General features: G+C 53.9%; 1 protein-coding gene across 2 annotated transcripts in view; it reads right to left on the minus strand.

Moving 5' to 3' along the window:
* ITPK1 (inositol-tetrakisphosphate 1-kinase) overlaps nucleotides 1-26725 on the minus strand; it is a 158854-nt gene that overhangs the window by 33572 nt on the left and 98557 nt on the right. For both annotated transcript variants that reach the window (XM_032405827.1, XM_032405826.1), the window contains exon 4: nucleotides 15508-15625. In XM_032405827.1, coding sequence (XP_032261718.1) covers nucleotides 15508-15625 — 118 coding nt within the window. The remainder of the gene's footprint in view (nucleotides 1-15507; nucleotides 15626-26725) is intronic.

Below are 26725 nucleotides of genomic sequence, written 5' to 3' on the forward strand. Positions count from 1 at the left end.
CCTCCAGAACCATGAACACTCACCAGCAGTAAATGTCTGTTGTTAAGCCAGGTCTGTGGTGCTTTGCTGCAGCTCCAGCAAACTATGCGCCTCCCAACTCCTCCCGGAATACAGAACCCAAGATCCCTCCCAGCCAAACCCTGGCTCCACACGGAGGTCTCATCACCACCCCCCGCCCCCCGCCCCAAATCTGGGAACGCCCCTCCTCCTACCACTCGGCAACAACCTCTAAGCTCTCCAGAACAAGGGGTCTTGCGCCGCCGCCGCCTCCTCCTAGCAGCACCCCGCCCAGAACCTTCCACCGGCAGCCATGCTTGTTGCAGCACCCTCTCTCTCCTGCCCTGCTACCTTGTCTGACTGCTCCTCTCTCAGACCCTGTTAAATTTCCACATGTTTGGGTTCTGACTCAGCCAGCAGGCAGTATGTTCCTTGGGGTCGGGATCCGGACCCCCCCCAGTCCGGCACTGCCCAGAGGCAGCAGGCGGCAGTAAGAAATGCCTCTCTGGCAAGCGCGTGCGTGTGGGATGAGCTGGGAGACAGAATACAAGTGAGCTGTGAGCACTGGAAACAACAGAGAAGGGGGAGCTCGGGGCCAACACAGGGAAAGGGGGTGGCCCGCAACTCCTCGACCAGCCGCCATGTGGCGCTGCTGGTCTGGCACAGCCCTGATGACCGGCGTCGCACTGGAACGGGTAAAGCCCTGAGAGCCTGGCCTGCCAGCCTGCAGAGCCAGTGTTCATGACTCATGTAGCGTCCGACTGTCCAAAGTCACCTTCCCTCTGCCATTAAGCTGTTAGGGGCCAGGGGCCACGTGCTCCTGAGTCCCAGACAGGGAAAGATGTTCCGAGCGTTCTGGGTAAATCAAGTTTCAGCCTGACAGCAGCTGTGAAGGGAACCCAAATGGCTCTTTGGCTCATGATGATGGCAGCCACCCTGTAATGTGGAACCATCCAGTTACGGGCATGTGGGGGTGGGAAAGCCACCTCAGGCCCGGGCCAGGACACCTGGAAGGGCCCAGAAGACAGGCCCGCAGATGAGAGGAGATAGAAGTGGGAACTGGTTTCTGATCTGGAGCCGGGCCTGGGCCTGGGCCTGCGGAGGGCATTCCCCATCCTCGGCCTGACACCCTGCTCCCGCTGTCCAGAGCATAATGTCCCGTCCACCCGGCCCGGCCAGGAAGGGCTCCAGCACTGTCTTAGCAACCTGCATGTGCCCTCCCCACAGCAGTGCTCGGTCCTCACCTCCTCGCTCTCCTGGGCGAGTCCTCTCACAGGACAGCCTCACTGCCCAGGTCTCCAACCACCCTGCCACCCCTCGCCAGTGAGTCAGAATCTATTCTTCCTTGTTGCCGACTCCCTCCAGTTGTACCTACGAACCGTCCCTTGCTCTGTCCCCTCTGTCCCTGAACACCTACTTCCATAGTTCATTCTGCATTCCATTTACGGCAGGTGACTCACTTCTCCCTGCAGCCCAAGGGCCCCTTGGATTTGTTGGGGGGATTTGTGTTGGGCTTCAAAGGGGTGGAAACAATTGGACAGCAGCGACATCATCGTATTTTCAGACCCATTCACAGTCTCAGATGAGATTAAACTAAAATAGTATGTTTTGTTTTGTTTAAGACCGTCGCAGCGCTCAAAGCCAGCGTGCCCTGGGGATGTGGGGACCGGGGAGCCTGACTCATGGAAACCACCTGGGAATCTGCCGGGGCTTCAGGTCGGCCCCAGGAGAAGCAGCTCCTCACCCTCACGACTCCTTGGAGGCTACGGGTATAGGCAGTCGTGGACCAAGTGCCTGGGTTCCAATCGCAAGTCCACTGTCTCATCCTGGGCCACTTCTCCATGACTCAGTTTCCACATCTGCAAGATGGGGATAACACCAGCAGTGACCACACACAGGACCACTGTGAGGGCTGAATAAGCCACCGTGAGTCACCATGCTGGGACCGTGTGCGGTATGCAATGAGAGGCATGAGATACGGCTTTGCTGCGATCACTGGTCAAAGTGGGGTCTGCTCCCCTTACTCACTGAGGTCCAGCCAACAGCCTGGGGGCCCATTTTGAACCTACGATGGGGCTAGGGGCTCCTCAGAAGCTAGGACTGTCTCATGACTCCTAAGCATAGGACACAGGTGCCCTTTTCAGGCACCCCCTCTGGGATGAGAGAGGAAGGAGGGCCCCACTCACACGGCTCAGGCACTGAGGAGCTCAAGTGGAGCCAGGGGGCAATCAAGGCTGACAGGGAGCGGCTCACAGGAAACCAGGTTTCCTGAAAGGCAGCCCAGGGCAAGCCCTCCCCAAGTAGGACTGGGTGCCACTCATCTGTGCAGCTCACCCAGAGCAGCTGAGGGAAAGAAGGGCCTGACACCTCAAAGAGCCAGTGGGTGTGAGGGAAGGCCAGCCAGGGCTCCTTCTACCCAGGTTCCTGACCACACAAGCCAGGCAGGGACCGGGAGGCCAATGGGCACAGGGCCAGGCCGGGATGGTATTCCTCCCCAGAATGCTCCTGAGGGGAGAGGAGGGGAGGAGAGAGGAGGGCAGGGGAGGGGACAGGAGGGGACGGGAGGGAGGGAGGGGAAGTGAGAGGAGAAGTGGTACTTCCTAAGAGTGGATGGGCCTCACGCTGTCTCCTGACTGCTCACACAGAGCAGAGGGTGAGGCAGGGGTGAGGGAAAGCTTGGCAGGTGGAGGCCCTGCCGATACATCCCACCACACCCCACTCCCAAACTCTGGACAAAACAGGCTTCACTCAGTCTCTCAGACAAGCTCCCAACTCTGGGCTCGTGCCCCACTGGCACCCAATCGCCCCTGACGGGACTGGGGGACCGCCTTGCTCACCTCGGTACACACGGGGCCCGTGCTAGAGCTGAGAACACAGCAGGCCTGCACGGGCTACGCTCTGTGGAAAGCCGTACAGGCGGACAACATGGCTCCTTCCACGAAGAGGTGGACCCGGGCACGCACACACAGCCCTATGCCAGGAGCACCACAAACACCTGCCGGTCTCGACTCATTGCTAGATTCTTCTAGAATGGGTGGATTACTACCGTCCCCTCCACTGTGCATGGAAGGACACCGAGGCCCTGGGAGGTTAAGCTCTGTCCTCCAGGCCAAAAGCCTGTGGGTGGGAGAGCGGGCTTCCACACAGGCCACCTGGTTCCACAGCCATGCCTTCACCACGAGGCTGAACTGCCTCACGACAGCCTGGTGGGTGAAACCTCACTCCCACTGAAGGACTCTGGGCCCAGAGGGAGCTGGAGAAGGTTCTCACTCCCATCGCAGACACCAGGAGACAAGAGGCATCGAGCTGCCTGTGCTTCCCCAACACGGTGTGGCTAGACACTCCAGGCTGCCTGGGTACGTGTGACCTTGAGAAAGCTCCTTCACTTCTCTGTGCCTTAGTTTCCTGGTCTCTAAAATGGGGATGAGAACAGTCCTCAGTCCTGTCCGTGGAGCTGCCGCCAGCATCACACGAGTTAAGATACAAAACACAACAGAAACTGGTACCTAGTAGGTGCCACGCGGCAGACTCCACCATGCCCTCGACCACCATGACCGGCATCGTTATTTGAAGGTCTACCATGTTAAAAAGTCGGTCACCTTAGTGAGTCCAGCACTGCTCTGCGTGGCCCAACAAGGCCCCCGGGGGCACAGGAAGAAAAGAGAGTGGACGTGGAAGAGTGACAAGCTTGCATTTTCCTGCCCAGAGATAGTGCTCTTGACACCAAGCACTAAAGGACACGGAGCCTTCTTGTCCATCTGTCCACCGGGACAGAACTGGGACTCTTAAAGCAGATCAGCAGCCACCATCCAGGCCATCCCCCAGAGGGCCACCACTCTACTCTCGGCAGCATGCATGGCCCTGAGGCAGCATCCTCGGGCTCAGAACACAAGGTCAGATCTGAGCTGCCGGTCCCCAGCAGGGCCGGAGAAACAGCGACGTCAGCAATGGGCCGAGAAAACATGACAGAGACGAAATGTTCGCAGGCCTGACGGTGTTCCCGGCCATGGTCAGAGCCCTCTGAGGCCACACAGTGAAAACGCTCTTCTCCAAAGGCGGGGGGCGGGGTGCCGCAGCTCTGACAGGGGTCCCTGACTTCAGCGTGTTCTCAGAGACAGAGGGTGGAGGGCACATTTCACCAGTGGCTGCAGCCCCTCCCCTGCCTCCTGGAGGCTCCGAGGGGCCCGATGGCCTTGCTGCAACTGCCACCGCCCTGCCAGGACCTTGACCCTCAGGCTCTCTGGCTACAGGTGAGCTGCTGGGGTGGAAGTGGGGGGACACAACACTGGAAGATGTGGAATCAGCCCGAATTTGAGGCAGGGGGTTGCTTGTGGGCAGGGACAGAGGGAAAGAAAGGCCACAATTCAGACATTTCCTGGTCTGACGCTGCCCCGGTTGGCTGGATGACCGTTTCCTCCCATCGGACTTAGCTAATGACCTGTCTCCTCTCCAGGGCCCAGAGCACCGTCTGCTCTTGGGTCGCTCCAAAAGGCCAGGAACAGAGGAGCCAGACACGGGCCCGGGCAGCAACACGGACATTCCTGAGCCCGGTTCCAGCTGATGAAAACGGCTGCTGGCGACGGGGATTAACTCCAGGGTAGCTGTGTCCAGTGATGTGCAGCCCCTGCCGGACCAAGGCAGGCCCTCACTGACCCCGCTCAGCTCCAACTCCCAAAATGCAGCCGAAGCCTTTTTTGTCTTCAAGAGGGTTCAAAAGTAACATTTAAAGTGCTCTGTCAGGACATATTCTAAAAGCAGAACAGAAAACATCAGCTTGGCCCTAATGCAAAGATGGAGCCTTCCATCGATGAAACGGCCGGTATTTTAAACAAGGAGACAACTTCCTTAATCCAGAAGGGGCTCTAACCAATCAACAAGAAAAAGACCAACAATCCAATAGAAAAGGGGGCAAATGACAGGAAGAGATTCATACACAGAAGAAATGCAAAGGGCCAATAAGCGCATGAGGAGATACTCCATCTGGCCGAGGACAGAAGACATGCAAATTAAGATAGGTGTCATTTCCCTGGCAGATGGGCACAGAGGAGTGAAATTTGCTCAAACTTTCTAAAGAACAAGCCAAGAGTACCTGCCCATGTGAGAAATGTTTATAAAAATCTCTGAGAAATTCCACTTCTAGGGATTAATTTTACAGAAATATGCAAAGATCTATGCTTACTACAACCCAGCTTACAAAAACAATTAAACCGGAATGACCTTATGAGCTCAGTATAATCGAGTGAACTATGACTCTTTCAATCACGTGCTGAAATATTTTGTTGCCACCAAAAAGAGCCAAGCATACCTATCTCCCTCTTCTTTTTATGGGCCATGGAAAAAAGGCAAGACAGGTACTAAGTTAGGGAAAAGACAAGTTTTATGAGAACACATGTAATATGATCCTGTTTCTATTTTTTTTAAGTACATAAATACATATTTGTACATGTATGTACATGTACATGTACATGTACATCTAGAAAGATGGATTCCACACTGCTAAAAGCAGCTGCCTCTGGGACAAGGTCAGATCTGTGCACAGTAGGAGGTGAGCCGCACCCAGTCTGGGAATTCCTAAAGTGTGTTGGGTGGAGCAAGCCTCTCACCAGAAGCTCTACAAAGAGGAAGCAGAGGACCTATGACCGATAAGGTGGAAAAAGTCAAATACTGCCATATTCCATTGATTCTAAGACATGTGATTTTTCATTTTCCATCTCTGAGGTTGAGATGTGTCTCATCATTGATGGTGTATCACAATTTAATTAGCACTTTTCCCCTTATTAGTGGGATATAAACTACCAGTGTGTCTTCCCATCAGGGGTAAAATTCAGTACCCTCTAGAAGACTCAAGATTCACATTAGCATGCTAAAGGCTCTGAGAAGTTCTGCAGCAGAGAACATTCTCCAACACGATCCCCCTTTCTTTTTCCTTCTTAATTCTCATCTTTGCCTTTCCCTTTACTTACAAATGAGATGATGGTAGGGCACAGCGAAGTGCCCTCCTAAGGACGTCTGCAAAAGTCCAGGTTTGAAGAGGGGCACGCTTACTTTTTTTAAAATTCAATACAATGACCATTTGGCAAATACCACCGTAACAACTCTTGTTATCAAGAACCATCAATGGATGCTAAAACACCAGGCAAAAGTATGATGAGAAACAGCGTATCTGCAAAGGATCGCCTTAAAAGATAATTGCCAATTACAAAGAGAAAAATAGAAATGAACAATGGAGAAACGGGACAGCATTCCAACCAAATGACTGGTTAACCAGATAGAACCCATATCCAGGTCATGCCCTCCTGAGAGACAGGAGGTGCAAAGGAGGGAAAAGCATTGCCAGTGTGCCCAAAATGCGTAATGCCAAACTAATCCAGGAACACTGGGGAACATCCCACAAGCCCAAACTGAGGCAGGGCCCTTCCAAAGTGTCATGGTCATGAGAGAGAAACAGCCTGAAGCCCTGTCCTGGATGCGAGGAGGCCACAGAGGAGGACAACCAGAAGAAGGGTCAAAATGGGGAAGCTGGGGACATTGTTAATGATAGTACCGCTGCTGATGTGAATTCTCTGGTTCGGAGAACTGTATCATGGTCACGGGAAACATTACCTCAAGATGCAGCTGTGGGAAGGGTATAAGGGAACTCTGGGGACGAATTTTTCCAACTTTTTTGGTCAATCTAAAATTACGCAAAAATAAGTAACTACACTAAAAACTGTATAACAGGAACTTTACTATTAAACTATAATTGAGATGAAAAAGCCACTAAGGATAAGACAAAAGTCCTGCATGTGCTACATGAGGGGTCACCCTGAAGATTCTCATTTGGGGAAATAAACCCAGACGATGCATTTACAAATGTGGGGCTGGGTGTTCAGGGAGGATGGATGGGGAGGGGAGCACTGCCCTGGAGGGGCCTAGTCTCATGGGGGTCACGAGGTCCACAATCCAGGAGGCCAGCACAAATCCAGCACTAAACAAGTGCAGGAACCCAAGACTGGTAGGGTCACGACACTCAGGGTGTGGTCTGAAACACACAATGCAGGGTCACCTGGGAAAATTACCATCTTCAGAATATTTATACCTTAAATGCACAACCACGTTTAATCCTTACAACCACCGTATGAGGAAAGTGCTACTATCATTATCCCCCCTACAGTTAAATAACTCGCCTAAATACACGCAGTGAGGGGTCAGGACAGCACCTGAACCCAGGCAGTGTGACTTGTAATGCTTCTGGGAAGATTGCTGCAGGGGTGCGGGTCCTGTGGAAAGAGCACTGAATTGAGAATCAGAAGGCATCGAGGGGTACTGGGTCAGTCCTACAGCCTCTCTGGGCTCCTCTCCTCATCTTTAAAGATACGGAGAAGCTTCGGAGGCACTGAGAGCTCAAGATCTCTTTCAGCTGGAAAGACACTAAGTGGGCCTTAAATTCACACTAAAGTGTAAATGCCTAGTGTCTGACACTTTCTGATCAACCTGACCAACAAGTATGTTTTCTCTATCCCAGAGAAGAGCCGTTGAGATCTCTTACATGGGACCTGGGAGACTCTGAGTGTGATGGGGGAAGCGGGGGACAGGCTCCTGGGAGTCTCAAGTCTGGAGGCATTGGTCATCACAACAAGAGGAAAGAAACTCCGGAAAAGAGAGGTAGGGTCTCAAAGAGAAACACTGTCTGGCTCACCAACTGACCCAGGAGCAGCCCTGCATTTGCAGGGAAGAAAGGACTGGCCTGGAGGAGCCATCAGAGCCTGGTGGGCTCACTCAGGAGGGGTGGAGGGGTGAGTCTGCGGGTCAGGAGGAAACAGGGCTTCCCAGCAGGGTCTGTGGGCCAGCAGACGAGCAAGGAGCCTGGTAGCTCGTGCAGAGACACTGAGCTAGATGGAGCTAGAGGGAGGCACCTGTGGATGGAGGAGCTGCTCCTGTCTTGCTGCTCGGAAGGCCCAGTGAGAAGCTCTGAGTGCAAACAGGAAAGTTCTTTCCAAGGATGGACCTGAGTCTCCTTGGGAGGGGGGGGAGGAGGCGGGCTGCAACCAGTCACCATGAGAGCTCACTTCATTCCCTCAATCTCTCCCTGGAGCCTCCAGTCCTGTGTCCTGGGCCGTGGCCAAGGAAGTGAGGAATTTGGCAGAGGACTGCCAAAGAGAAAGGGTCAGCACCAGCATGGAGGGGGCATCCCTATCGGGCATGCCATGGCAGCATGAAAGCAAGGTGGGGCTGGGGAGCCGGGCGCCGGCCTGCTGTCGTTCAGTCAGAACATCCCAGCTTTGGGACGCTGGCTTCCAGCATAACTCTAGGAAACGAGGAGGAGCAAGGGGACACTTGCACCCTCCCCCTGGAGGGAGTCACTGCATCTCCCTATCTCTGACCTGGCAGGACTAGTCTGTGGGCCTCAGCACTAGGAGGCCTGCACCCTGAGAACTCTAAGGCAAAAGCTGAGTCTGCGTCTCCAAGGAAGAGGGGCTACTGCCCTCTGGGCGCCGCCCTCAGCCTTCTGGAATGCAGTAGTATGTCAGGATGGCGGCTGCTGAAGAGCAGGCTGGGGTCTGCTCGTTCCCCAAGGTACCTCTCATCTCCCACCCCAGGGAGGCCAGAGCGGAGAGATGCCAAGGAACCAGCTCTCTGGCTGGAAGAGAATGAGCAGGCCTAGGCCTGTGGGGGTCAGGTGACGGGACCGGCAGTGAGCAGATGGGAGCCTATGGGACGGCATCCCTGTGCTCTGGGCTCTTCAGTCTCTACTGTGAGTCTGACCAGCAGGGCCAAACACTCTTGGGATTCGTTGGTCCCTGGGAGGGCGACACAGAGCCTCACCTCAGAAGGGGACTTCTGAGGGCTGAGGATGAGCGGGTAGGGAGGTGGGTGGAGAAGAGAGAGATGCAGAGTCCCTACAGGGTGTCTGCACAGCAGCAGGGGGAGCCCTGGCCCCAGGCCCATGCAGCGGGGATGGCCTCTGACCTGGAGTCAGGGACAGGAGCAGACCCCACCCAGGGTCAGCAGAGGGCACGAAGATGGGTGGGATTCGGAGAATTTGCGGCAAAACGCATCTGGTATAGAAAGGAGGCTCAATTTTGGAGTCAACTCAGAGCTCGACATGAAGACTTGGCAGCTCTGAAACCTTCAGCTCTCTCAAGCGCCACTTTCTGGTTTGAAACGGGGGAAGAGCACAGCTGTGCTAGGAGGATTCACCGCAAGGAGAGGTGGGGCTGCTCACCCAGGGCCAGGCCTGGTCCTGAGTATTATCCCCACAGCTCCCCATGGAAGGGCATCTAGCTCCTCTTGGCAGGTGACACAAAAGGGAGGTTCACCAGGGCAGAGCCGGGGTTCAGGCCCAGATGCCCCCTGATGCGGGGAATGTGCCTACCTCAGCCTGGCCCACAGATGGTGCTCAACCCACCATCCTGCTCTGCAGCCCCCCCCCCCCCCCCCCCCGCCTCCATCCGAACACAGGGTCTCTACCTGGGAGCTGAGCACCCACCCAAAGTCCCCATCCCCACCACAGCTTGTAGAGGCTGTGCTGCTCACACGGCCACCTGCTCTAGGAGTTGGTCTGGGCCTGGCCTGATGCCCTGTCCCCTTGGCCTCAGCACGGTGGGTTGGGCTGGCTGACACTCAAAGGAGACACAGGCAGGCAGGCACCACGAGGCCTCAGAAGCCCACTCGATAGATATGAAGCATTTTCTTGGCGGGCTGATCCAAAACTCTGGCCTCCTGCACAAAATCAGGCTGGAAACTGGCTGACTTGGGAGCAACAGTCCTCAGGGTGCATTTACTCCTGTCCTCCTTGTCCTCCACGACTCCAGGCCCTGCTACCCACTCCCAGCTTCTGCCACACGCCTCCCACCTAGAACCCGGGCACCCAGCAGGACCAAGGAGAGGGACCTGACCACCTGTGACACTGAATTCTGGGCCACACCCACTGCCACGAATAGGGCCAGACCTGCTGTACACCGCCCCCCAGGGAGGTGATGGCAACCCCCCGGGGACAGATGAGCCGACTACTCAGAGAGGCCCAGTGACCGCCCAGGCCAAACGAGGGGCGCTGAGCCCAGGTCTGTCAGCACCAAGGCCTGTTCTTGTCCACGACCCTGTACAGCCGCTCTCAAACGGAGCAGACAGGATTCCCGTTTCCTCAGTAACTCCAGGGGGCAGGGACTCCGCGACACTAGCAGCAGAGCTGCTGATTCTCTGCGGTGCGGACCCCCAGGGACCTTCCGTGGTCAGTGTCATCTCCTGAACACCAGAGGGCACCCCAGAGTGCCACGAGCGGGCACACTTGCGCCCAGGCAGCAGAGCCCCGCTCTACAACCATCCGGGCTTCGGGCTTCGGCCTCACTCGGTCCCTGCTGTCAGGGACGGTGGGGGTGGAGGCAGGACACCCACACCAGCTAAGAGCACAGACGGACAGCGCTGGGTTCAAATCCCAGCTCTGCCCCCTAAGTAGCTCTGCGGCCTGAAGGGACACGCTCATGCACTTCAGTGTGGAACCTTTCTCATGGGTCACAGTGCGGAAGAAATCAGCTCACACGTGTACTGTGCTCCCAACAGTGCCTGGCATTCAGTAGGTGCTCCCCCGGGGCCCACCTGCGTGCTGACAAAGCAAGCTCAGACAGGAGAGTGACCTGCTCAGGCCACACGACGCAGGGGACTCAGGCAGGTCTGCGGCCCAAGCCTTGACTCCAAGCCCCCTCCCGGCCTCTCCTTTCCCGCCCACAGGCCTGTGCCATGCACCAAAGATGGACAACCACTACCCCCCAGCTCCACCACAGCCCTCCCACCCCGTAGTCCTTGCCCGATGGAGGCTCTGTGGGGAATTAGTCCTCCAGGCTCTGAGGAATGTTCCTTTCTCTTCACTTGCTGTCTAGATTACTCCGTTTTTCAATCCGGCTTCCCAGGAGCCTCCAAGATGAGCCCTAATTAAATTCCCATAAAACCACAGGCAGAAATGCTCCCATCCGTGGTGTGTACTTCCCTCCCCAAGGAGGCCTGGTGTCCCGATGGCTATCTGTCACCTCCAGAGCACCTGTCACCCACCTCTGTCATCGGCTCTGAAGGGTCTCTTGAGCCCTCTGTCCTGTGGCCTGATGCCCTCCATCAGCCACTGCCCACCCCCACCCCCCGGGCCAAGAAGACCAGCCTGTGTCCTCCAACCACAGTACAGTTTCTCTTGTATCGCTTTGGCCAGTTGAGGAGCCAGCTACAACCTTGCCCAGAATCGCTCAGCCTGGGGTGGCAGAGCCAGGCCTTTGTTTCGGGGCTTCCATCTCAAAATCTTGGCCCTGTACAGCAAAGCAGGTGGCAGGGAGAGAAAAGGCCTGCAGATGCGTGCTCGGCAATCACGACTTGTTGACCCAGCCTCCCCTGCCCCCACCCCATGCCTGTACCAGCTGTACCAGGCAATGTTCCATTTCTGGGAGGTTCCTGCCCTTGGTTTAAACTGGATCCAGGTTCAGTGCCATCTGTGCCTCTGGCTAAGGGGTGTGGGTGCAGCCCCGCCCAGAAACAGTCATCATATTAGAGAACCCTGTGGCCCAGAACGCTCTGGGGTGGGTCACTCTGCAAGCCTAGTGACCTCCCGCTGCTTTGAGCTGCTCTGTGGAAGGAACTTACTGCTAAAGTCACAGGCTGAGGCCACAGCCCCCAGCCAGCTGGAGGAGGAACGGTCATTCCAAGAGTCATTCACCCATGGATTCCCCAGGTAGCAACCCACTTCTCAGAAGGTGAGATGGCAGACAACTAGCTCTCCCTCGAAACTCATTCTCCCCTTTCTTCCAGTGAAAAAGCTCCCAAATTTTAGCTGGGCACATGGCTGCCCAGAACAGAGCCCACATTTCCCAACTCCCTTACAGCTCAGTATGGGACTCAGTCCTGGCCAATGATGTGTGGACAGAGCACCATGTTGTGGCTTTCAGAGCTTTTCCTTAAAAGATAACTAGGGCTACCTCCCCTTGCTTCCTTTTCCTCAGCTCCTCCTGACCCTTATGTCTAGACTCTGGATGTGATGGCTGGAGTTTTAGCAGCACCACCGTGGACCAGGAGGCTCACATCACAGAACAATCAGCTGGAAGAAGTCTGGGTCCTTCCTCTGGGCTTTTCTGAGAGAGAAATGAGGTTCTATCTCATTTAAGCCACTGTTATTTCAGGTCTCTATTGCTACAGCAACTTGAGTGGTGGGTCTCTGAGGTGGAGAGAGAATCCTGCCTCCCCTCCAGGCTCTGAAGCAGAAGAGGATGAACACTGGGAGCATGGAACCAAGATGGTGCCGAGGTACTCAGATGGGGAGCTGGGGGCTCCAGGCAGCAGCCCTCACCTGTCTCCACAGCTGATGCTCTGCATGGAGACAGAGCGCGCACCCCTGCTCCAAACGCTCCGCCGCTTCTCCTGGAAGACCACCACCCCCACCGCAGAGCAGGGAGCCCCGGGCACATCCCCGCAGCGGCTGCCCAGGCTCCCTTGAGGCAGGCAGAGCCCCCCTGGCATGAAAGACAGTGACACCCTGAGGTCTCCAGCAAGCCCCTTCTTTCAACGCAAAAGCAGTGTCACTTGGACTGCTCTAATTGTCTGGGGAACTTACAGGGTAATTATGGCCATTTACAGCATGCTTAACAGGGCTGCCTCCAGGAATAGCAGGAGTGGGGCGGAGGAGTGCTGGGGATGCGGGGAGGTGCCTCCCAGAGAAGGTTCTCTGCATCTTCAGGGAGGAGCAGCCCCGGCTCTAGGAGGCTGGAAGGTGAGAGCCAGCACTGCTCCCATAAGAACAGCTGTGGGGGTAGGGAGGGGGTCAGGAAAAGGCTCCAGGAAATCCCAGCTTCTGCCCACCCTCCTGGAAGAATACCAGCCCAGCTCGGTGTGCACGATAAGGAAAATCCAGGGCGCAGCGGTCACGGCCCACCCACAGAACAATTCCTGCTGGCCTAGGCCCAAGTCTGCCATTACGGTTCTACAGTCAACACGTTCCTGCCCAGCATGGAGGGGGCTTCCCCACCCCCCCCATCCCCATCCTGCAGGCAACTCCTGAGCTGAGGACACCTGAGTTTGAGGTTTCTTGAACCCAGCAGAGTGGAGGCTGATTCTCTCCCCACTGGGGGTCGGTCACCAGCCCCTCACACGTGTGGCTCAGTGTGGGTCACCCTTACAACAGAATATAGGTAATGGCCATGAGAACCTGTCTCCAGGCCATGTCTGCACTGATCTAAAATGTATGCTCATGTCCTCACTCACCAGCTCACACTCCTTCGGTGGGTGGAAGTGCCCAACTGCACGAGGCATTCCAAGTCCCCCACACTGACCCAACGGTCTGTGAGGCATGCACAAGCACCCCACGTCGCAGCCATGTCCCACTTTGCTCATGCCACTGTCCTGTCTGGGAAGCCCAGGCTGCCACCCGCAGTCCTGCCCACCAGGGACAGTCCTATTTCCTGGGCACACTGCAGTCCGACCCGTCACCGGTCCCCCGCTCCCCGACTGTGCACACTCACACTCCAGGCCCCCGCTCCCCCTTGACCGCAGCCGTGATTCTCTACCCATGAAAACTGAGAGAGACCCCAAGATAAGTCCCTTCCATTGTAATGGGAGATGTGCCAGCAGCTGCCATTCCCAGGGGACATCAATGAGCCAGGATCCATGCTAAGTGCTCATCAGATGTCATTCCAGTTATCTCAACCGCAGGCCCGGTGGACAAACCACTTGCTGTCAACATCTGAACAGAGAACAGGCAAAGCTAGGTCAAGGAACTTGGCCAAGGCTACATGGCAGCAAGAGCCCAGATTCATATACGACCTCAGTCTGTCTCCCCGCAAAGCCTGCACTCTTTGCTCTGAAAAAACTCTCCCAGCGGTGTCCTCCCTGACCCCATCAGTACATATCACTCTTCTCGTGGACTTGAGGACACAAGACATGGCTGCTGACCTGCAACTCCTCCCACGACTCGGTCCTTCTCATCAGGATCGGATTCATCTCCTGTCCCTTCACACACAGTTGGTGTCCAATGCACACAACTCCTGGGAAGGGGCGGATTTCCTTTCCAGAACCAAAGTTTAGCCAGAACATCCCTACAGAGATCTTCCTTCTCATCTGAAGGTTCTAGTTGGACCCGGGGAAGGAATGCAAAGGGAAGGGAAGTTGACATCATCACTGACCATTCCAGGCCCAAGGGGGAAAGGATGCTGGCATGCTGAAAAGGCCTGCCGTCTGGGGGCCACCCAGGAAGGTCACGCTTCATGCCACCTGCTGAACGCCAGGCACCCTCAGAAACAGGCCTCGAGACCCCTTCCAGGACAGCCAGGTCCAACACCCAGCTCTTCCACAGGGTATGTTCCTTAGAGAAGCAAGGAATCGCCAACTCTCCTGGCCAAGGTCCATGCCGCCAGGTGCTTACTAGATGCAGGGCCCTCTGGCCGCGGACACGTAAGTTAAGCTTAGGGGCTACGAGCTGACAGCCCAAGTCGGGGAGACCCGGTGGGATGCTGCCTCTGTTACGCACAGGCTCTGCGATGTCGGCCCATCTGCTAGCCTCTCAGTCTCCACTACTGTCTGCAAAACAGGGAGGACACCCACTTCTATGAGCACCGGAAGAGAGAAGGCAAGGAGAAGGCTCAACCTTGCAAACAGGCTGCCTCTGGTCTGGCGAGCCAAACTCTTCCCACCGGTCCCACCACCACACGAAACAAGGGCAGGCCAAGCACCCCCCAGGTCAAGGGCCAGGGTAGGCCACACTCATGGCCTGGACAGCAGGAGTGGGGGCTGCCTCTCCCGCTCCTTAGATGGATCTTCACACGGCCCCAGGACACGGGCAAAGCACTTCTCCTCAGAATTAAACAAGAACTCTCAGCAGGGAAACGCCTGGGCCAGGCAAAGAGAACCAGGTTACTGTTAACATGAATCTTTCCCAAAAAGCCCTTCTCACATAAACAAACACCTTGGGAAGGCAGTCCAACTCCTCTGGAGTGGCCCGGCCCGGGAAGGTGGGGAGAAAGAGTCCTCAGAGACAAGGGGATGTTGCTGGCCGGAAAAGTGCCTGCAGCTAAGGGGGAGGCTCCCGCCCTCGGGAACAGAGCGTAACCCACGAGGTCCAGCCGCCACGTTACACATCTCCGTGTGTTTGATTAAAGGCCCTTCAATCTCTGTTTGTCTCCCTTGCCCAGTTACGTAACTCCCCTTCCCTGGCCACTGCTCTGCTATTCTACACACTCTCCTGCTCTCGAACCGCTGTGTTGTCGGGACACTTCATCACTCTGTGGGCTCAAGACAACAAAACAAAACCGTCTTGAAGTGCTTGCAGACGCTCTGTCTCCCAAAGAGCACCCTGGGGCTTTTATTTCCTAATTCTGCTGGGCAGAGGAGGAGAGAAAAAGGCCCTCCCCAGAACGTGTGCCCCCGGGGAATTCAACCCCTTCCTGCCCCAAAGGGTTTAAAAAAGATCAGACACCCCGTCCTCCCCCTTCCCCCCCATGCAATGACCACCCTGTCCCTGCAGAGGTGGGCCACCTGCCATGGGGGCCAAGCCACGTGTGTCCGTACCTTTCATGTAGGCCTCGATCTTCCGGATGAGCTCATAGGACTTGGAGCGGTCGAGCAGGGTCCTGATGGCAGGAAGGGGGTCCAGGACAATGGTCTCAGGGTGCGCATCGATATATTCCTGAAAGGAAAACACACCTCTTCCGGTTGGAGGCGGGAGGCTGAGGCAGAAACGAGGTTTCCGCAAGATTCCCTCCCACGCACCCTCACGGCATCCATCCCCCTCCCCTCCCTCCCTCCACCAACCCTGACTTCGGACTGGGGCTTCACACTGTCTGGGGAGGACCACGTGACGCTGGTTAGACCAATCAGCACCTTCCACCCTGACCACTGGCTCCAGAAGAGGGCATGTGACCCGAGTCGGTCCAATCAGACGCAGGCTCAGAGCTCTTGCCAGGGATGCTGGGACAAGACCATTCTCTCCCACATTGAGGGGCCCGGGCAGCTGGCAGCAGTCACCCTGAGATCTGAGGGAGAAGCCTGACAAAGCTAAAACTGAGAAAGGGAGGCCAGAGTGAGAAAACAGAGCTGACAAAAGGAATGCAAGCAGGTTCCGGTCAGCTTGTTTGGCCCCCGGATAGAGCCTCGCCTGAAACCAGCCTGCTGCCCGTATGGATGACACTCGAGGAGAGTGGCCCAGCACCCTGCACGGATAAGGATTCTGGGGCAGGGCCAGCGAGAGCGGAACGAATGCTGGGATTCAGGAGAGGGAGGGTGGAAGGCAGGATGAGAAACCAGCCCTCAGGTACCCCTGCAACATGCTGCTTCACCTCCCACTAGCTTCAGGGTAGACTGCGAACATGCAAGCAGGGCTGTGACCAAATCAGCCTTTAAGGAAGTTAGGATCTCCTTGGGGAAATAACGCTAAGGCACATGAGGAACGAGAAACTACTGTCTCTAACAAAATTCAACAAGAGACTGGGCAAAATGTCTCCAGGAAAGGAACACAAGGATCCCGGCCCTGCCACTTGGCACCTCTGTGACTACGGGAGCCCAAGCCACATCAGTGGGCCAGAGCAGCTCAGCAGGCAGATGCAGTAAATGGGACCATCCGCCTGGCCCCAGAACACTGATTCTAAGAACAAAAATATGGAATGCTGGAGTAACAAGAGAGGGGCTCAGACAACCAGCTGTTGTTATTGTGAGCTGAATTGTGTCCTCAACAGATCTGTTCAAGCCCTAAGCCCTGGTGCTTGTGAGTGTGACCTTATTTGGAAATAGTGTCTTTACAGAAGGAAGCAAACTAAAATGAGCCCACACGGGATTAGGATGGACCCTAATCCACTGACTGGTGTCTTTAAGATGGGGGAAATCTGGACAGAGACACACAGGGAGAAGGCCATCTGAAGACAGAGACAGTGATTAATGTCATGCCTGCCAAGGACCACTGGCCACCGCCAGAAGGCAGGAGAGCAGCATGGGACAGATTCTCTCTCGGTGCCTCCAGAAGGAACCAACCCTGCAGACACCTTGACTTCAGACGTCTAGCCTCCTTAACTGTGAGAGGAAAAAAAATCCCTGTTGTTTTAAGCCACCCAGTTTGTGGTGCTTTGTCAAGACCACCCCAGGGAATGAATACACCAGCTTAATTCATCCCCCTGCCCACCCAGTCTACAAGATCAGTCTGCAAGGTCAGCAAAGGCCAAGAAAAAAGCCACAATGCTTCTTTTCAAATCAGCCTTATCAACAAAAAAGAAAGCACCATTTGGAATTACTCTTTTTTTCAGTGAACCTATTTTGGTTCCTAGTAATCATTTTTAAGAGCTCTCAACACAAAGCCAGAGATTTGTATCTCCTCCTCCTGTGAAATCTGCTCCCCCCTTGTGTTTCATACCAGAGTATCTGGTTATGGGCTCATTTGTATCTTTTTCTTTGAATGTTTAAAAAAAACTTCTCTGTCCCTAATGGGTGGCCAGTACATGCCCACGGGGAGCCCTTCTTCCCATCCTCACACCCATGAACTCTGTGGGGCCAACACGCTCTTGGCCCCTCTCCCTGCACACCCATCCTATAGATATAAACACAGAAGAGAAGCCACCTTCCTCCTCCTCCCAAGAGAGGCAGCCATCAGCAAGTCAGCTCAGTTCCTGGCCCACTTCCCTGCTTATACAGAAAAAGCCTGGCAGCTGATGTGGGCGAGTCCACGTTTGCCACCCACCGGAGCCGTGAAGACAAGCTGAGAAGTGTCTTTAAGGAAGGTTTATCCAGAGCTGCCTTCACGCCAGGGGCCATGCCCAGCTCTACTCTCTCCAGCCTCAGCCTCGTGTAAGTGCCTACATCTCACCATGGCAGGCTCCCCATCAGCAACTATCCCCTGTCAACACTGTTCCTTTGACCCAGGTCTACACTGCCTCAAGAGTAGGTCATTCATGAGACACCAAGATTCCTGCATACATATGAAATCATATTACTCTTCATGTTAAAAGATCATCCACACAACAAACTACACATCATTTACAGTGCTCAGGGCATCGTGCAGAGTACTAAAGACACACGAATAAATGAAAGCTTTCTAGGCTTTGCCCTACTGGATCTATAATCCTGGCCAATGAATTCATGTTCTGGGTTATGACCTGAAAGCACTGAACTGTCCCCACACCCCCTGTTCCTCCCCTACCCCAACATGCCAGGAAGCAACCTGGTACAGAGGGAAAATGAGGGCCCAGGACTCAAGAAACCCAGGCTCCCACTGTTACCACCTTCCAGGGTCACCCTGGGCAGGCCACTTGGCTTCTCTGGGCGTCAGTTCCCTCATCTGTGACTTAAAAGCCTAAACTGGAAAAACAGAGGACTGGTGATTACGGAGGCAGGCTTCGGGGCCACACATGGGGGCTGTTTTAGAACTAGATGGACAGCCACCTGCTGGAAGCATTACAGAGAACGCTTGCTGCCTTCCTTCTGGAAGGAGGCAGTATCAGGGATGCAGGCTTCGATGGGCTGGCCCAGGTCTCCCCCAGCAAGTGAGTCCCCTCAAGTCCAGACATACTCCTTCCTCCCCCTCAAAAACCCCCCCCCCCCCCCGCCCAGTCCCAAGAAGAGTATCTGAGTAGTTGCTGGATCTGGTTCCACTTTTATTGCGTTAGGGCAGTGACCTTTAAAGAGAGAACTCCAAATCATTAAGACATGAATTTAAGCCAAACTCATGAGGGAAAGAAGTTAGAAAAAACCAAGGGGGAAAATATCTGACAAGCAGGCGCCAACAAGCTTTTGACCCAGGATGAAAGCATCAGTATTAACAGAAGAATTATTCCTAAACACGATCTCTTTCGGGACAAGGACAGAGAGGGCAAAGAAAGAGTTTTTCCAATCACCCCGCTATCCACAAGTGGATTTCCTTCCAAGCCTTTCAGCTTATCTATTGTACCACAGGCCTCATGAATTTTTCACAAGACTCTTAGAATTACCAAACAAATTGCTGGAAGGGTGAGCGCCCTGTACCATTTTATCACCACTCAGAAGAAGAAAGGCCCAAACGGTCTCCATGGCAAATGGTAAACACATGTTCCTTTAGAGCGCCTGCCGCATAACACCTACAAAGGGAGCCTGGACCTTAACAAGGGGGAGCCCGGCTTGAAGCAGACTGAAAAGGGGGGAGAGCAGAGACAGACAGCCCTGGTCAGAGGGCCAGGAGGAGGGCTAGAGAACACAGACTGTTGAGGGGACGAAGGGGAAGAGGCCAGCCAGGTGCCTCTCCCACCCCCTCACTCCCAGGCCCAAGGGATGATGATGCCAAAAGGGACGCTGAGCCCTCTCTGCTGGGCTGGGGGAAGTCAACGTTTCCCCACTGAGAATGTGAGCCAAATGAGAGGACCAGGATAGGATGAACCCCACAGATCCCATTTCCTCTGCAGTTCCATTTATGGACAGGAAATGAGCAGGGAGACACAAGAGTTTGCTCTTATCTAACAGAAAATGCAGGCAGAAGTCCCAAGTTCAAATCCTGCCTCTTCCACTTACCCTATGTCTATGAAAAAGAAACTGCAGTTTATCTCTGAGATTCTGTTTCCTGGTATGCAAAATGTGCATTTTTTTCTCCAAAGACTCACCTAATCTGAGAGAGAATGCGCGCGCGCGCACATGCATGCATGCACACAAGTGGGGACAGAGGCAGAGGGTAAGGGAGAAAGAGAATCTCAAGCAGACTCCCCGCTGAGCACGGAGCCTGACCCGGGGGGCTCCATCCCCTGACCCCGAGATCATGACCTGAGCCCAAATCAAGAGTTGGACACTTAAATTGACTGAGCCACCCAAGCACCCCTGCATTTTATTTCATTTTTTTAAGGATTTTATTTATTTATTTGACAGAGAGACAGCGAGAGAGGGAACACAAGCAGGGGGAGCAGGAAAGGGAGAAGCAGGCTTCCCGCCGAGCAGGGAGCCCGACGTGGGGCTCGATCCCAGGACTCTGGGATCATGACCTGAGCCAAAGGCAGATGAGCTTAACGACTGAGGCCCCCAAGTGCCGCAAGGCACCCCTGCATTTTAAATAAAACCTATCTCAGGGAGCTGCTGTGGGCAACAAGACCCGGACATGAAAGGAGTTGGTAGATAGAAAAACAAAGGATTCTCATGATTGGACAACATGTGGACTCTCGGCACCAAACGTGACCCAAGGTCTCTGAGCTCATCCTGCCGTGCCCCATGCAGCAGACTGCGGGGCAAGCCAGACCTGCACCTGCGGCGAGCAACAGGGCTCTTCTGGCCGGGATCACCCCTCCTGCCGACGCCCGGAGCACCGCACAATCCCCTAGCCGGCGGCAGGCCAGGCTGCAGGGCGCACCCCTCTGTGGACAGGTCCTGGCAGAGCCCACAGTGCCAGCCGGCTCCTTCCGGGGGTAGCGAGAAGTGCCTGTGCCCAGTTCCCGCCCCCTCAGTTCTCCGAGGTCGTGGACGTTCTGGCCCATTCCCCCAAAACACTGCAGGCCCCTTTTTAGAAATGGGTTATTCATTTTTTAGAGCTGCATATTGAAATGATTTACAGATTAAATACGACACGTGGAATTTGCCTCAAAGTAACCAGGCACGGGGGATGGTGAGAGAAGGAGGTGAGGCAGAGCGAAAACGAGAGTGGTCATAAGTCGCTAACTCGTGAAGCTGGGTGACGGTACGGGGGAGGGTGTTGCAGCATTCTCTCAGGTATTTTTAAATTTCTGTAACAAAATAATTGGGGACAGAATGGAGGGAAGGGATGAAGTAACCAGGTCCTCCCTTCATTCAACCGCACACACCCCTAGTTGTGCCAGAGCCCGGTTCAAACACCAACACTATCTTTCCAGAAGGAGTAAGAGGCAGCCAGCCAGATGGGAAACACAGTGAGAGATTAATTATGGAAAAGATAATAAATAAAAATAATCATCACCGTAATTTTTAAGTAATAGCAGCCACCATTTACCTAGGACCGGCTGGGCTACATGCACACTGCTGGGAAAATATTGCTTATTTTAAGCACTTTTTTTAAGCATGTCCTTTAATATAAAAATCCTATGAGGTGAAGGCTCAAACTGTAGAACTCTTAGAAGAAAGCACTGGTGTACATCTTCATGGCCTTGAATCAAGACAGTGGTTTCTTAGATATGACACCAAAAGAAGAAAAGAAAAAATAAACTATATCCTTGACATTAGGAGCTTCTGTGAGTCAAGGACACCACCCGCCTCAGACCTGGCGCAGAGCCTCACCTCATGGCACCCATGACCCAGCCGCTAAAAGGCCACCAGCCAGGCACAGCCTAACCTCTAACCTCCATGGCAGGATTGGGCACCTCAGGCCCACTGGCCAGTTCCTGCAATCTGCCCTGTCAGGGTGGGGGAACTGGGATAGAAGCAGCAGCACCACCCGGAGCACTGGAAGCACCTTCTCTCTAGGCCTCTTCCTCCCCTATGAGGTGAAGGCCAATCCTGTGAAAAGGTGACATGCATGGGGGCCGGAGGCGTCGAGACCTGGCGTAGAATCCTGCCTGCCCCGCTGTGATTCCGCCTCCAAGAGCCTCAGTCCTCATCTGTTACCTGGACGCTGGCACAGCTCCTACCTCACAGGGTGTTTTAAAAGAAACAGATTTATTGAGATAGATTTCATATACCATGCAACTTACCCACTTAAAGCTTACAATCCAAGGATTTAATATGTTGACAGAGTTGTGCAACCGTCAGCACAGTTAATTTTAGGACATTTTCATCACCTCAAAAAGAAAAAAAAAAAAAAAATCCCATACCTTTTAGCTATTAGCTTCAATTCACCCATTCCCTCCAGTCCCTGGGAACCACTTTCTGTCTCTACAGACTTGCCTATTCTGGACACTTCATATAAATGGAATCAAATGCGGTCTTTTGGGACTGGCTTCTTTCACTTAGCATAACGTTTTCAAGGCTCATCCATGCTGTGACACGTGGCTGAATAATATTCCACTGTGTGGATATACCGGATTTGTTTATCCGTTCATCAGGTGATGGGCATCTGGTTTGTTTTCACCTTGGGGTTACTACGAATAACGCTACTATGAACACTTGTATACAGGTTTTTGTGTGGACTAATGTTTTCATTTCTCTTGGATCATACACCAGATATTCTTAGGGTAAGAATGCAAAAGATCACAAAACTTCTCAGCTGCTCAAGCGTGGATGTTTTAGGTAGCAATCACAGCAATCCGCCACGGTATACAAAATAAACCATTTTTCTGGTTTTCAAAAGCTACAATCATACAAAATGCTAGATGTGACTCTCAAAGCAATCTCTGTGGTCTATAGAGTAAACAACTATATTTTTATTCCCATTTTATAGATGAAAAAACCGAGTCTCTGAGAGGCAAACTGACCGGCTCAAGGTCATACAACCAGCTGGGGCTTTGCGAGGATTCAAAACCACCCATTACAACGTCAACCCCAAGGCCTCTGCAGCACACCCTGTCACCTACCCCAACAAGTCACGTGGCTAAAGTGCTTTTTAAGTCCCAGAAAAGTCTAAGGACCCATTTCGAACCCAAGTGCTGGACAACCTGTGCACAACTCAGTTGGGCAGGTCTAGAACAGGAAAGAGAGGACCAAAGCCTGGGGCCAGCAGTGGGGGGTTGCGAGTGAAGAGGCTGGGAGCTGCCCAGACCTCCCGTGGACCGAGCAGTCTCTACCGGGTCTCTGGGAGGCCGGCTATCTGAACGAAGGCTTCCTGAGTATTTGCACTTACAGAGAAATCTTAGCGAGCACTGCGGTGAGAATGAGCCCCGCGTATGTTCTGGGACTCTCCATCTCCAGGGAGGTGGGACAGGAAGCAGCATGGTGAAGGCCAAAAGGAGTCACATGCAGGGCTGGGCGAGCTAAGTGCCAGGCTCCCCTGCCAAGCATTCTGCACGTTAACCTGAAGGCTGGAGGGAGAGGCAGAGAAGCTTTCTAGGAGGAGAACTAGAGGACTCAAGTAAGTTCCAGAAAAACCCTGCTGGCCAGGAGTGGTGTGGGAGGACCAGGCTGGAAGCCATTCATGGAACAGGGATTTGAGAGCATTCAACTTGTTGGAGAAAGTTCATCTTCTAGTTTGGTAACCAGCCTCGTTCCTTCCAGAGTCCCTGTTCCCTACCCCCCACCCCCAGGAAGAGGTCATGTGAGAGGATGGCAGGTGCTCACTGAGAGTGGAAAGAGAAAGAAGGGACAGGGCAGGTCGGGCAAAGGCAGGGAAGGAGTGGGGAGCCCATGAGTGGCTCTAGGAAGCAGCTCTGCTCTACTGTCTGATCTGGTTGCAGATACGCGGTATACCTGGTTTGCAAAATTCATGAAGCCGCTCGCTTATATGTACAGTTTTCTGTGTGTGTATTCTCTTCAACGTATTAAAAAAAAAAAAAAAAAGGGAAGAAAGAACGAAGGCACTGGACTACACAAACAGCAAGGACCTGCTCCCGTCCCCGCTCTGCAGTGCAGCCTGCCTTGCGTTTACCCTCTCTGGGACTCTAGCCTCCTATGTAGATCAAGGATGGAAAAGAGGGTGCCATCCACTACACTTCCCCAGGGCCGCAGCAGCCATCACTTGGGGATCGCGACAAACTTTGGTGCTAACCCCAATGGGATTCAGAATCCTGATCATCACTTGGTTCCAGAAGTTAGATAAGCATGGGCATTCAAGGCGAGCCCCACACACCATGCACAGAACAAACACATCAGGCTGATTCCTAAGACCCCAGGAGTCAGAGTTTGTGTGTTTCCGTTAGCGCTTAGTCACCAAACAAATGCTGGCGAAGACCAGACATTTCTTCCCTGTGGCTGTCAAAAATTACTCACCGGGCTTTTATGGGAAAAGAGGTAACCTTGGGCTTACTCAGCATAATCTCCCTCCTTCTGACTCTTCCTGAGAGCACACCCAAGCCCAGCCCTTCCAGCTGATGGCCACAAAGGCTGGCCTTTCAACTCCCTCCTTCCACACCAAGTGGTGGATGAAAGACAGGAAGCTTCCAGTTCCTAAAGTCTTAACACTGTGATGGAGGTCCTGGCAAGATGCCAGAAGGAGTTATTATTAATAATTACAGCAATAATGGTGATGATACCAGCTAACTTTTCCTGAATGCTCACCAAGTACTGGACAGTGTTGTACACACTTTCAGGAACGGACACACTTATTCCTCAAAACAACCCTATGCAGTAGGTCCTATTAGCAGCCCCCTTTGACAGATAGAGAAACTAAGGCTAAGCACCTCAGTACCTGGCCCAGGCTCTCCCAGTGAGGAAGGGGCCAAGATGGCATCTGATCCAAGCCATCTGGTTCCAGAGCCCTGTAGTCGGCAAAACAAGGCATGGGGAGCCCTGGCTAAAGGAAAAGCATCTCAATTTTAGCGACAGCCAGAATTCCTCCTGTGCATTCTTTTAAAATGTATGTTAAAGAAAGAAAACTAGGTCTTTCTCATGGTCAGCCAACCCCAGCCTAGGCCATGAAGCACACGGCACTTGGTGCCAGCACAAGGTAAGGCACCCAAGAAAAAATGGCAATGGAGCTTTTGCAAGTTCCTTTCCCAGAAGCAGAGTCACAGACGGTCAGACCTTGCAAGACCTAAGGTCTCTTAGTCCAGCCGGTCTTTTCAGAAAGGAGAAAGAAGTAGAAACTAGCCGGAGGTCACATGGTGAAGGGGCAGAAATGAGACCATGACCTCATCTGCTCCTTCTACCACCCCAGGGTCCGCCCTGGTTCATTCTACTCCCAAAGGTCCCAAGGAGCGACCACAGTGGGCCAGAGTCTCTGCTTCTGTTCCCGACCCTGGATCAAGACAAACTAACAACAACCAGAAGGAGCCACTCTTAGGAGAGTAAAGAAACGACATGACCAGATGCGAGAGCCCACGATGGCCTCTGGGATGAAGATCCACACAGCACTGAGGGAAGGATATGTGTAGGATTTTCAGGGCCGGCACATGCTCGGCGCACAGGATGCCTGCAGCGGACACCTGCTGAGTGAAGGAGTGGGACCAGCGGGAAGAGGACTAGTAGATGAAATGGTGTCACAGGCAATCATACCTTCCATGGTATGCTTCTGCAGAAAGTGAAACCCATTCCTGGGAGATCAGCTCCACATGAGGATGAGGTCATGAGCCATGCTGAGCAAAGCTTTCTGGGGAGGACAGCTAATGAATCCTCTGGGCAGATTACTGAAGCCATGAAATCAACCACTGTTCATGCACATGAAATCAACTGAAGCCAGGGCCAAATGTCCCCCAGGCAAAGCCTTCCTGGCACCACCCAGAATACCTGTCTGTTCATTACACCTTACAGAAAACCACAGACCACAGAGAGTCCTGAGAAATCCATGCTAGACCCATGTGTCCTGGTGCAGCAGAATGTGCCAGGCAGCCTACCATGGCCCTGGCTAAACCAAAGCACCCATGGCTATTCAAGAATCACAGGCCAGGCATCTGAAGAGGTAGCCAGGTCTGGCATAGGACCGGGGCTAGAGATTCATGCAGCTAAACCTTGGGCCAAGGGAAGCTTGTAGCAGCATCCAATACATACCAGGGGCAAGACTGCCAAGTCCAGCCACACAGGATGCCATTCACAAAGTCTGCCACTGAGCTGTGCGGTACACAACCTATGTAACAGTCCCCGACCATCAGCCAAGGCCTATGCCTTCCAATCACTGGCTGACCACCTCTTTCCGCCCAGCAGCACCTGGCCGATCCCAATTCCAGCACAAGGACCCTAAGACACTGTGAAAGTTAAGGCAAAGGCAGTCAAGAAATTTGGGTTCAAGTCCTAACAAGCCATTAACTTCATGCATACTTCTGAAAGCCATTTAAATCATTTGTATCTCGGTTTTCTCACGTATAAAACAAGTAGGTTGGAATAACACATTTTTATAACATCTTTCTGATTTTTTAAGTCCTAGAATTCTTGGATTCTGTGAAGCGATAAATGAATGAAAAAACCTCGTAGGGTCCTGGAGTCCAGGGCCTGCTGCCCTCAAGCATATGCACAGTGCAGTGACTGTGCAGAATCCAGTCTCATTAGGATGGCGACATGCATGCCTACAACAGGAGAGGGAAGAGACTGAGCAGGACAGGCACACGAACGACAGACGTCCGATGGCTCCGCGTCAGGGACAGACATCAGTTCGCTAGCTCAAGCAAGACCACACATACCCGGACCGCCTCTCGGCAGAGCAGTTTCTACGATGACTCCCCAGTTCTCACTGACTCAGCCCTGGTATGTGGAGGGCACCTCCTCACCTGCCACATCTCTAACTTTTCTAAAATGGCTCCTTGGGGAGAGCTGGGTTTCCATGTCCTCAGCCACCTTGGTCTTAATCAACCCTCATCTGTATTCTGGAGAGATCGTCAGCGTCTGAGCACTCAGCCTGAGGCCTCCCAGAGAGCATGAGGCCAGGCAGGGAGGGAGCCCCTGAAAGTGTGCGCACAGGCACACGCATGTATGTGTGTGTGTGTGTGTGTGTGTGTACCAGAGTGGAGGCTCTGCAACTTCAGGCGGCCACATTCCGCCCATCCTCACGGGGGCTCCTAAATGCAGAGAGATGTAGGGAATGATCATGTTGCCGTATGGGAATGCGCAGGGGTGCGGGTCGGGGCACTAATCTAGCCATGGGGGGAGGGGAGCAGAAGCGGAAGAGAGAGGGTTTCTGGAGGCCCGTGTGGCTGAGCCACCAAGGGTCACTGGCATGGACCACAAGGAGAACAGGCATTCCAGGCAGAGGGGACAGCACAAGCAAAGGCGGGGCGGGCGGGGGGGGGGGGGGGGGGGGGGGGGG

Source organism: Phoca vitulina, unplaced genomic scaffold (genome assembly GCF_004348235.1).
Source record: "Phoca vitulina isolate PV1807 unplaced genomic scaffold, GSC_HSeal_1.0 scaffold7, whole genome shotgun sequence".
Taxonomy (NCBI): Eukaryota; Metazoa; Chordata; class Mammalia; order Carnivora; family Phocidae; genus Phoca; species Phoca vitulina.